This window comes from Cupressus sempervirens, chromosome 3, assembly GCF_028749045.1.
Source record: "Cupressus sempervirens isolate cs-2001-9-10 chromosome 3, ASM2874904v1, whole genome shotgun sequence".
Taxonomy (NCBI): domain Eukaryota; kingdom Viridiplantae; phylum Streptophyta; class Pinopsida; order Cupressales; family Cupressaceae; genus Cupressus; species Cupressus sempervirens.
The window spans coordinates 308,122,989-308,135,322 of NC_143120.1; the positions used below are offsets into that span (position 1 = coordinate 308,122,989).

Consider the following 12,334-nt stretch of genomic DNA (forward strand, 5'->3'; position numbering starts at 1 on the left):
CTAACAGCAAAAAGTGGAACCAAGCGGATAAGACACACATCGGTGAGGGATATATAATGAATCTCCAATATCTGAAGTCGAAGACAATATTTAATAGAAGTGCAAATCATATTGACTCCACTTGCATCCGTAGTTTCATCCTGGAGTGTACGTAAATATATGAATTTATACACAATTAAAAGGGTAAATTCTCAAGGAAGATCAAAGCTACCAGCAATGGTATTAGGTGGCTTGGTTCTTCTTGGATTTGTAGGAAGCACTTGAGGCATTATGAATCCTTTCGGCATAGTGGTATTACCATTTCAATCACTATGTCTATGTAATGGCTGAAGAAAAAGTTCATCATATAGCATATTTGGAAGATATGTATGAAGACTTAAAAAAAAGCTTAAAAGAAAGCCAGGGTCCGCTGGTTCACCGAACTAACGAAGTGATTGGACCTATCCCTCCTCCACAAGCTCACAAGTCAAAAGTTTTCATTACTCCATTTCCTCAAGTTCTAAGTGTTGAATGTGTTGATGGCCAAGCTACAATTCTTACACCCGAGCACTATGAGAAATGCTAGGAAAAATTCCCATCTCAAGCGATGGTACAAATTCATGTTTGCTTTAGGCAATTTGATAATGAGGGGATCAAGTCTTTTGATTTAAATGAGATGCAAGACTATTGGCCTCAAAGAATCCTTAAAGTATTGATTTGACTGATCTGCAAGACTATTCTAAAATGGAGCTTAGTAACAACTTTGATCTGGATGAAGATACTGCCTCTAGGAGAGCACTACATAAATATCCGAGAAAAAAAAATAGATGTACCAGAAGGCGCCTTGCTGCTTCTAATTGTCTCTATGGAAAAAAACTGCAAGGAAATAAATAAAGTCATCTCAGGAAACATGTCTAGACAAGTATTGGATGGTGGAGCAGACAGAAATATAGACAACTGCACGTCTGAAAAAGGATACTCTTTCTTGGGACTCAGTGAAAGCAGGAAAATAGATAGTGCATGCGAGCAACAACTCAAGTCCTTTGGTGAGATGATTGAATTACTATATCAAGACAGTGGCATCAGAGGTTGTTGGTTTAGATGCACAATAATAATAAAAAGCTCCTCACCGATATTGTTGATTGATGTATTACTAGAGTGACAATACATTATTAAAGCAGCATTTCATAGAAGATATCGTGTGTCCCAAAACTAATAGAGCTATTGAGGTCTCAAACCAACTGTACTAGTTGTTTTGCAATATTTTTGAAGAGCATAAACCTCTATACTGGCATATAGTGAGATGCAGAGAGAGGAAGTGACCACTGAAAGATGGGGAGCATGTTCGACACATATCAACCAATGATACTATACAACATTGCCAACCAAAGATCAAGTATAATGCAAACTGACTGTGCCTGCCCCAATAAGAAAGGAGAACGCACAAGTCAACCCGATACCATAACATGTCAAATTTCCTATGTTGAATCTCAACCTTACAAAGGGCTCTCAATGCAAAGTATGTGCCAGTGGCTATTAACATAATATGATGAACAGTCGCATGCCCTACTATTCTAAAAGGGGGAGGGAATATTATTCGAATCTTTCCAATGAATGCAAGGATCGATTAAGAAGTACAAAGGACCCGTGTAATAAGGGAAGTGAGCACGAAGGTATATTACCAATAAGAGATGTATATCCAAGCACTAAAAGAAGATGTGGACAGTTGCATGAGCCACGAGGCTTAAGGTAAGAAGGTCACATTAGCATAATAAGAGACCAAGATCAATAACCAAGGGCCACAATGGACAGCCACAAGGAAGAAATGAGGAGACAAGGTTCAATTATATATTGTTACTTCCATTGAGAAAAATACAAGAGTGCTTGGAAAACACATCTAACATAAGCTAGTCACCGTTTAGCAAACTATGTTAAGAGCGACAATGACTGCGGAAACAAGTCAAACACATGAAGAGGAACCGTGGCAACACATATTACCACAATGGAAAAGTACATAGAAGGATTTGATCCACAATTATAAAAGTAGTGGCGAGGCATGTAGTGGAGATTGCTAATACAATATCGTGTGTTGGGGCCCACACATAATAAGGAAAAACTAAGGCAATGTTATCTAAGTTTCCTTTACAATATCAAAATAAATGAAAATATATATATATTAAGCTCCACTTATGTTGTGGAATTAAATACATGATTCTATAGCATTGAGTTGAGATGGAGTTTAATAGTGAAGAGAGAGAAATGATGCTTTTAAGAAGCATGGTTGTCATTTAATATAGATATGGAAGGAGCCATTGACCTTAGTTAATTAGCAAATGAATATAATTCTAATCGCTCACTCTACTTTAGAGATTAATATGGTACAATTTAACTAAATATACAATGGTCACACCTATAGTTTCACAAAATTTGTTTGAGTAGAACCAAATCCTTATTGGGTGATTTACAAGAATTTAGATTCTAAATAAGACTGTCTTTGAGTTCCACCTAGAGACTTGAATATAACAAATATTTTATTAGACAAGCAAGGAAATACATCTATTCAGATATTATTTATTGGTAACAAAAGAATCACCATATTCTCTAAGCATAAAGTGAATGTTGACAAGAGTCATTACATAATAAGGAGTTATAGGGGCACCCTTGAGATTGCAAAACTCATTTATTTGAGGATTCCGAAGAGGATAAAGTGGTGTAAACTTAATATCATTACAAAGGCCAATTTGCATTGAGATGCTAGAAGAAACTACAAATCAGACTCTTACATACATATAAGGACTCGCATCATAGAGGATATCATTAGGTATTTGCTCCAAAATAATGAGACAAGTATTTTTTTTATCTTTAGTATTGTCCTCATATTTTTTCCATCAACCTTTTATTTTTCTATTCGTACTATAAGAGAAATTTGCCTTGTTCTTCTCCTTGTTCCTTGAGGATATTTTAGCAGGAAGAGGGAGATTGAGATTCAGAGGGATTCTGACATTTCATTAGAAGACAATTTTGAAAGAGAGGGAGCGGACAGAGGATATGATTCAATCAACCTTCGGTTATATCAATCATATTGATTCAGAAGGAGTAGACCATGTCAAGAAGGATTCTCCTATGATCAAAAACTATAGAAATTAAAGGACTATGATTCATGGGATAAAGTTCCATGTATTTAGGTTGGAAGGCCTTATGCTATCAAGATACTTGTTGAACTTGGGAAGCATGACACGACTTGTTGCTAGGAGGTTAGAATGATGATAACAAATTTTGAGGGAGTTTGACACTGCATCGGAGACAACTTTGTACTAAGAGGTCATAAAAGTTGATATCAGATTCAAAGGGAGTTTGTGACACTTTATTAGTAACCTTGACAAGGAGATCAAAATGTAAGTGTTTTTCTATGAAGAAGAATTTCCAAGTGCAATCCTTTGTAATACATTCTTGTCCATGAGAAACAAGTTTGAGGTGAAAACCCTATTCTCTAATATGTTCCATGGTGGATGTCATGACAACACCACATGACAGTATCCATGGTGACTTCATGTGAACGTTCGATGTCATGTGTGTATGGGCCTGCCCCTTGTGTACATCATCAGGAAGTGATGACTTCCAAATGATTATCACTTGTATTTGGAGAGGTGACAATCTTACAATAACTTGTATCATGATATACATTTTGTGTAAATTTCAAAATAAATCATGAAAAGGCTTTATCTTATAAATCAACAATTAGGTGTTAGATGTCATTAATTTGACTATCTACAAGTTGTTTGTATAGATATATTTTAGGTACTTGGTGAATATCCTACCTTGATATTCTGATAGGCCATAACCACATTGAGTACTTGGTGAATATCATTTAGTTGATGTTCTAATAGGCAAATACTGAGTACTAGGTGAATATCATTTGATTGATGTTCTGATAGGCCAATACTCATGTTATCTGATATGATATCAAAAGAGTATTTGGTAAATGTCATGAGTTAACATTTTGATAGGCCCATACCCATATGATATCATATAATGGAAGTCTTCTAATCAAAGACTTCCTTGATGTATGACTTCCTAATATTATCAATGGTGTAATATATGTCTTGTGTTTATCCTCCCTAGATAAGGGGGAGTGTTGATGTTTAATAGCTTCTATCAAATAAACCTATATATGATTATATAAGAGATATAATTTATATACATGTGTGTGTGTGTGTGTGTTCATTATATTTAAGATATAAGTTTATTGTTGTATAAGAGAAATATATATATATATATATATGATTAATATTAATTATGTGATTATCGAATAGACATGTCCATGAAGGGACATGTCTATTCATGACCTATGCTCAATATAAATATGAGAGGATGTTGCATTTGAAAAAAATATACCACAAATCTGGCAGTGCTTATTACTGTTATCACCTAAAACTGCACCCTCGTTAAGTTTGATAATAAAACTTAACGTCTCAAGGAAAACATGGAAACACTCGTAAGTTGTGAGTCACTTAAAAAATGGAGTGAGTCTCTAGATGAGGCCGGCTGCTAACTTCTAAACTACAGATTTTCTAGTGAAAGGGAGAGAAAACCTTAAATAAATGATTGATAATTCATGAAAAACATCAAAACCCTAAAAACTACACTGTAAGAACCTTACAGTGAAATAACCTTAACGAAATGAACACTTCTAGAAATGATACTAGGGGAGAGGACCCGGTACTTGAACACCCTAACTTCGCGCTTATCAAAACCCTACGTAAAAATTTCAAATCGCTCCCAATTTTTTACAATAGCTTACTTGGCGAGTCGTCTACTTATATCTAAGGTTCCAAGTCCACATCACCCATTATGATGCCACATCAGCATGCTTTTTGCCAAGTAGTCCAAAACAGCCCCAAAAAAAAGTGAGACCAATGGTCGTGCATAAAGGGTACCCATAGTTGAACAGCTGCTGTGGCATCACATCATTGGTTAAGTTTTATAACTAAAGGTACATTTTATTCAATTTTAGGTAGTTAACATTGTACTAACAACTTTAAAGTCACAAGTATTGGTACAATGTTGTCAAAAAAATTGGACATTAAGTCAGTAAGTGTAGGTATTAAGTGAACAACTCCATTCACAACTACTGGTATGCATTCAAGTACTGGGTCCTCTCCCCTAATTCTTTTGCAGACAAAACCTAGAGTCTCGACCTATTATGAATCCCTTACACAAATATTTTACTAACTAGTTATTAATGACATGAAGAAAAAATGTGAGGGAAAAGTATTCCACAAAACAGTTCCTAAACATCCAAACAATTAACTCAGTTAATAACATGTAATTATCATTTACAGAAAAGAGAATGCATGAAACAAAGCTTGAATAAGAAAGTCTAACAAAACTTCAAAATTCCACCTTATCGATCACTTAGTGAGACTAGACTGCAACAAGTAGGACGAGATTCAGTAATCTGCAAATATTAGGCCTTCAAATATTTTTACTCCAAAAACTGAGTTACAAATAAATGATACCAAAAGATCGAGGATTAGAAAAAATCACTGAATCTTCCTTTCTCAAAAATCAGAATTGAATACAATAATGAGTGAAAGCTCACTAAATACACTCCATAACCTATAGGGTCGGGTGCCAGAAAATAGCCTGGAGAAGAGGGCCTAGAAACCTCCAAAATAAAGTCCTATCCCTGAAAAAAACTCCACTAAGTCATAAACACCCATATGACTAACCCAAAACTGTTCATGAAACGCCAGTGTAACACAGGGACGCGTCCCCCCCCCCCCAAAACTGGGCCGTTTCAGAGATGGGGACGTCCCCGGGACGAGGGATGACGTCTCGGCGTTTCAGGCGGCACCACTTAGAGCACCACCACCGCCGGAGACGGCGAGACATCTCCAAGACGGCTAGAGGTCTCCAAGTGTGGGGGTGCGGGGGGACGCCAAGGAGTTTCCTTCATTGAGGGGGGACGCCAAGGAGTCTCCTTCATTGTAGGGGGATGCCAAGGAGTCTCCATTGATTTGACATTTTGATTTGGACTCTTGGAGACTTGTAGTTTTTGTTTGCATTATATACTTATCTTGATATCGTGATTCATGGCACATGATACTTATTGTAATCATCTTTATGTCATGACTCATATGATCATTGATTACTATTATATGGTAGAATCTAGATACTCATACTATTGATTTGAAGGCTGATATATAGTCTAGACTAATATTTATTATTTGCTGATGTTCAATGTTCAATGTTCATTGTTTGTTTGTTATTTGATCATGAATCATGATGTTCCAGTTGATATGGTATATGCTATACCATATGTATATTATATACACCCCTGCTCCTTCCACCACCCCCCCATCCCCCGCCGCCGTCCCCCTGTTGTCCCCAAATCAAGGCCCCTTTATCCCCCCGTCTCGGAAACTTGTCCCCCCGTCTCCTAGGGCAGTGTAACTATGTGAAACACTCAAGATGGTCATAAAGACCCCTCTAGCTGTCAAAACCAAGTCAAGTTCGACTTTGAAACAGATTCCTAAAATTTCTCCTTATAACTTCAACTAATTCATAACACTAAGTCCTCACTTAATATCTTGATAACTTCCAAGACTAAGTATTATGGCACATGTCAAATTCAATTCATTACTACACAACAAAACATCCCAATCTCTCTTTATTTGCATTTTAAAATAAAAAAACATTAAATGATTTATAATCACCATTTAATATTTTTGTTTTACAATAAAGACCCTATGCAAATAAAAATGTTAGCATAACACCTAATTCCTATCTCCAAACATTTCTTTTAAGTTTTCCCCCACCCCCATGGCACATATGATTACATGGACTTAGAAAATACATAAAAAACCCATTGAAAGATTTGGACTTCAAAAAACAATACAATCTGATTGAGGGAAACATACGTTTATGTTTTTTCAACCCCAACTCGTTCATTTTCATTCTGCCGTGAGAACTGGAGAGTCCAAGAGCCTGGGAAGGCAACGTTGCTAGGGTTCTGGGATGAAAATTGCAGCTTTCACACAATTTCTGAGTGTATTTGTGATGTATGGCCACCATGTTTTTGAAGGGAAACTTGCCCTTTTCTCTTCTACAGTTGGCTTCTATGATTTTTTAGAAATCTGGACATTGGAAAGGTCGAGTTGGGTCGACTTTGACTGCCATGAATGGGTCTCCTGTGCATTTCTAAGGTATATTGCAGCTTATCTTTGACACCATGATTTTTGTTTTTAAACTTATATGTCATTTCCATGGCATTTTATGGCTGAAGCTTTGCCATTTCTGGGTGTATCTGGTGTTTGAAGCCATTTCTAAAGACAATCTGCCTTGACTTGGTTGCTAGAATCATTGTTCATTTGTTTCTTTAGTGAGGGTTTCATCGCATCTCCGCCTTTTCAACTCCAACGCACCATTTTGGGTTGCATTTTAAAGGTATGCTACAGTTTTATAAAGAATGTCGGATGCCTTTCACTTACTCTTTATTCTTCTTTTAAAAAACGGCATGCATTTATTTTTAAGCCATTTTTCCTTTTGATGCCTGTTATCTGCAATTTGTTTTTCTGCCTTCCTTGTTGAAACAGCAAGAGATTCTCTTCAAACCCTCTGTAGCAACAGTTAAAGCATCTCCAGACTTTCTCGTCATTTCAGCGTTCAACTTTAGCCCAATAATTGTAACCCGTACAAAAATGGAGCAGCTCATCACATTTCACAAACACTTCTTCTTGATGGTGCCGTCTCATTTTCAAGTATCTGAACCTATTTGTAATTTCTATTTCCTATGTGACCCCCAGATTTGGAATCCTTCTCAATTTCCTTGAGTGCAACCAGTCACCTTCCTAATGCTTGGAACCTCTCTGTTACTCTAGCAGAGAGAGAAACCTCTTCTAATCTTCTCACTGCATGCTTGAAGTTGTTTGTGTTTCTTACAGAAGCTTGAATCTGGGGTTTTTATTTCTAGTGTCCTCTCTGTACTCTACAGCTTTAATTAATTGATATTGGCAGCAATGTCCAGATCTTTCATCAGATTCATAGCTTTGATTCTACTTTGCTTGCAAGACATTTAGCGGTAGTTTTATTTTTTTAGATCTGCACAATGTGGACTGCTACAGGATGATACTGTTATTACTCTTTTGAAGATAGGATACATTGGCATAGGAACATATGTCCTTGAAACATTTCAAAGCTGGAATTTCTTTGATTTTTCTTCAAACATTACTGCTGTGAATACATTTATTTGGTAAATCTGGAACTTTGCTTCTGCTGGTTAGTTGTTTCAAATGATAGCACATATATTTTTGCTCACTTGCATTATTAGTCCAAGCTGCAATACCATGTTTATAATATTATTGTGTATTTCCACATACATCTTCACAATATATAGTTCCGTTACATGGCATTTCTTACATGAATATGTCTCAATTCGATCGCTTGTTTAAATCCTTCCATTCCCAGCATTACTTGATTATAATGAATGTACTTCTGTTATCCTTGGCATGCTGTTCCATTCACCAAAATATTTGAACTTAGAAGACTTCAATTCATGTCTTAAAACAAGTTTTAGTTGAAAACTCATTTCTCCTGCAACTCTTCCTCTGGCATTCCACATTTTGCTTGTTGACCACTTTTACATACTGCATCTTTGATTACTGATTAAATATAAGGTTCCAAGTTAATGATAGTTGTCCCTTAAACAATTATTTGCTGATTTATTTTTCTTTGTAATCTGCAATGTGATAACAAAAGGTTTTATGTCTAATAGACACATCTCCCTTTGATATTATGCTCTTTCTATGGCTGACATAAACCTGTTGATCAATGATACGCTGGGCTCAAACCCTTGTGGCAGCCACATATTACGTCCACGTGACATTAGTCTTTTTCTCTACATGACAAAACCAGTTAGAAAAATAAATCATGGTTTAGGATTTTGGATGAGATACATATGCATGGTAGGATGGTGTTTGCTAGCCATTGCTTAGATCCTTTTAGATCTAACTCATTTTTTGCAATTGCAGGACTTGGAACGGGAACATGGAAAGCAAGATGAGGGCAAGCACTTGGACAAACAGCAACACAGCCAGTCATTCCAAGCAATGGCTGGCACCCATGACCCTTCTTACTTTCATATTTCTTTTCCACATTTGTATTTATATTCAAAGTCAAACCTTGGTTCATTTCTTTGACTGGTTAGTATGGACATTTGATGAATAATATTACATTTTCAGAAAAATCTTTGACACTTGTTTTACTTAATGAGATATTGTTCTATTTTCATCATAAAATGCAATTTATAGACACAAATGATCAAGCGTTTGCATAATGTTATGCTTTGAACATAAACACTTAGATAATGAGTCATTTCCAGCAGTATAGCTCTTTCTGTTTGAGCTGGTAGGTCAAATAGATAACAATTACATTTGCAGAAATCCTACAAATTTAACAGTTCTGTTTTCTGATTCTCCATTCATATCTTTATAGTATTTTCCCAATTTATTTCCTTCATCCACAGTCACCGTAGATTTGTTCTTTTGCTTTGCACTTCCACTAGCCAAACCTGCTCTCTGCCACCAAATGATGACAATGATGACTTATGCCACATACCAATGCTGTCCTGATACACATGGAGTCAACAAAAAAATCAAAGAACAAAGTTCTAAAAATGGGTCAGGGCAACATTGTCCATAGAGGCATATGACGAAATTTAAGACACTGTGCAAATGAAGATGTTGGGCAGAAAGCCCATCTTGCACAATAAAATAAGTAACTGCCTGTGTGTAGGTCTAAAGAGACATATGAAGAAATTTAAGACACACTGCATATCCAGAAATCCCATTTAGCACAATGCAATAATTAACCACTCTGCCTTCACCCTCCACTATATGTAAAGATACTATGGCTCTAGGCTTGAAACTCCTACACAGAAACATTAATTACTGTAGACTCGATAATTTTGTAAAGGAGAGATATCCTTTACAAAGTTTGACAGCTAGGAATGATCTTAAGCTCAGATGTTGAACCAATAAATTGAACCCCCAATCATCCATAATCTGTTGCAAATTTGTAATTATACGACAGCATAATTTGTAACAGACTGACAAAATATACAATAAAAGTATTCCAGTAGTAGCTGCTGCAGCAAATATAACAACAAAGAAAAGAACAATCAGGGAACTGTAAACATTCAATCTTGCTACAGAAATTGGAAAGCTATTAATGAGTAAAGGAAACAACATAAAATATATGCCTTGGGCTAGGTAAATGACCAAAACCAACTCATTTACTAAGATATTGACCAAACAACTTTATAGCATTCCTTCAGTTATAAAATGGAACAATAAAATCAGACATTATCACAGAAAAGACAAATAAGTTTCAATTCAGCACACAATTGAAATTGAACACCTGTTGCACTGGCATACAGTAACCTGGAACAAATAAGTAAAACAAAAGCATTTTAGTAAATTTTCACTGCATGATTTCCAAATGTGTTACTTGTAATTTGTAACTAATATGATCAACTATCTAGGCCTTTCCTTGTGTGTGTGGTTGGGATGAGAGTTACAAAATACAAATTCTGGCAGAGTTTTCTTAAATTTGAATATTTGCATTTCATTGAAAACAAGGGGGATGGTTACAAAATTACAAATAGTGACAAACAATTGTACATAAATTTTGTAATTCTATTTGCTTTTCATTGAAAATTAAGAAGAAAATGGAACATACAGTGGACAACTCGAGGTCAAATGTAAAGCCAAATATGTCATATGCATATTGTAGGAAATCTAGCACACCCTGGACCTCATCTTTGATCTGCACAGAAAAATACAATGTCAACTACATTCTAATTTCCATTACAGCATATATAAGCCTACACAAGGATAAATATATTCTTCATAGTAATCAATGATCACTTTGATTGAAGTCTTCCTAATCCTGTTGCCAAAAGTAGTAAGAAAAATCTAAGGACTAGTAGTGTCAAACTCAGCACCATGGTAGAAAAAGTAGAATGGAAAACAAGTAATTATTTAAAGAAAATAATTACAGTTTACAATCTACAAGATAAAACAGGCCAATTATCAGGGATTAATCAAGAGAACTGTTGCTGATCTGAACTGTAGGCCCAAAATCCCTAAGGCCCAGTAATCTCTGTAATCTCTGCAGTGCTAAACCTAGGAAGGTCACCACAAACCTATATTAGGGTTGGCCAGCTGAGGAAAAATGATTGAGGTAGGAAGAACCTGCTGCACTTTAAACTTTATGAAATCACTGGGGGTTTCACTGACATGATATATGTTGTATCCCAATAGTGCTGTCACAATATACCCGTGTGCTATTTTGAACATGTAAGGCTTGGCACCCTATTAAACAGATAACCTGCCATAGACTTGTCAATGGATGTGTTTTATGATAACCCTATTAGCTGTTATAGACATTTGGAAACACACAAACTAAAAAACTTAAAAGATGTTTAAATATAAGAATTTTGTGTGTTCTGAGCTGAATATGGTGGGGAGAGCAAATCAATAATAGGTAAGTACCTTACTCCAGTTGAACAATAGAGTCTTTAAATTTAATCAATAGGAAAAAACCAAAACCAAGTTGATGCATTGATCAATACATCCCGAAAGACCAGGCTCTCCAAAAAGCAGAGGAAAGCTAGGCTCTACAAATAAACTCAGGAAAACCATACATAGTTGCAGACTATTAAGTGAGTCTAGTTGGTAATCCAGGCACATATCTATACACCTCTTTCAATAGTCTAATAAAGATATCTTACAAACGCCTTGAAAGAATTTTACAGTCATCTAGCTGGATAATTAGTCAGAACATATACAAAAGCATACACCATGCACAGGGAGAGATTCAATCCATTGAAGGTATAGCATTAGTAGGCATCTCAATTGAATATTGCAATTAAATTGTGGAAAGGGATGACCCAGAAAAACTTTGTTTGGGTCAGCGTTAAAATACTTACAGGGAAATAGTAGAAAATATAAAGCATATTCTATGTGACATTCATTAATATTGCACGCTGCAGATTATTATTTCTAAAATCCACCTCATATCTATGAACTCCTAACAGATACATGAAAGTTTTATATGCCCAATGAAATAATATTTCAATCATTTCTGTTTTGCCGTCAAGGACTATTGCATTCATTGTGGAGACAATATTAAGGAGGCCCCATTTTTTATACTGCTGCAAGACTCAGCTATGCTGTGCATGAGTTATTTATCATTATAGTCATTGAACCAAACCATTCAATAACTTACTTCTGCCAGCTGGAGTGTTGCTTCACTACTTGTATCTTGGCTAGAGCCATGAGTTTCATTTAGT

General features: G+C 35.8%; 1 protein-coding gene across 7 annotated transcripts in view; it reads right to left on the minus strand.

Moving 5' to 3' along the window:
• The window catches only part of LOC149566209 (threonine--tRNA ligase, mitochondrial 1-like), a 166,780-nt gene that overhangs the window by 66,780 nt on the left and 87,666 nt on the right, over nt 1-12,334 (minus strand). For all 7 annotated transcript variants that reach the window (XM_089819627.1, XM_089819629.1, XM_089819625.1 and 4 more), the window contains one exon: nt 10,720-10,806. In XM_089819627.1, coding sequence (XP_089675753.1) covers nt 10,720-10,806 — 87 coding nt within the window. The remainder of the gene's footprint in view (nt 1-10,719; nt 10,807-12,334) is intronic.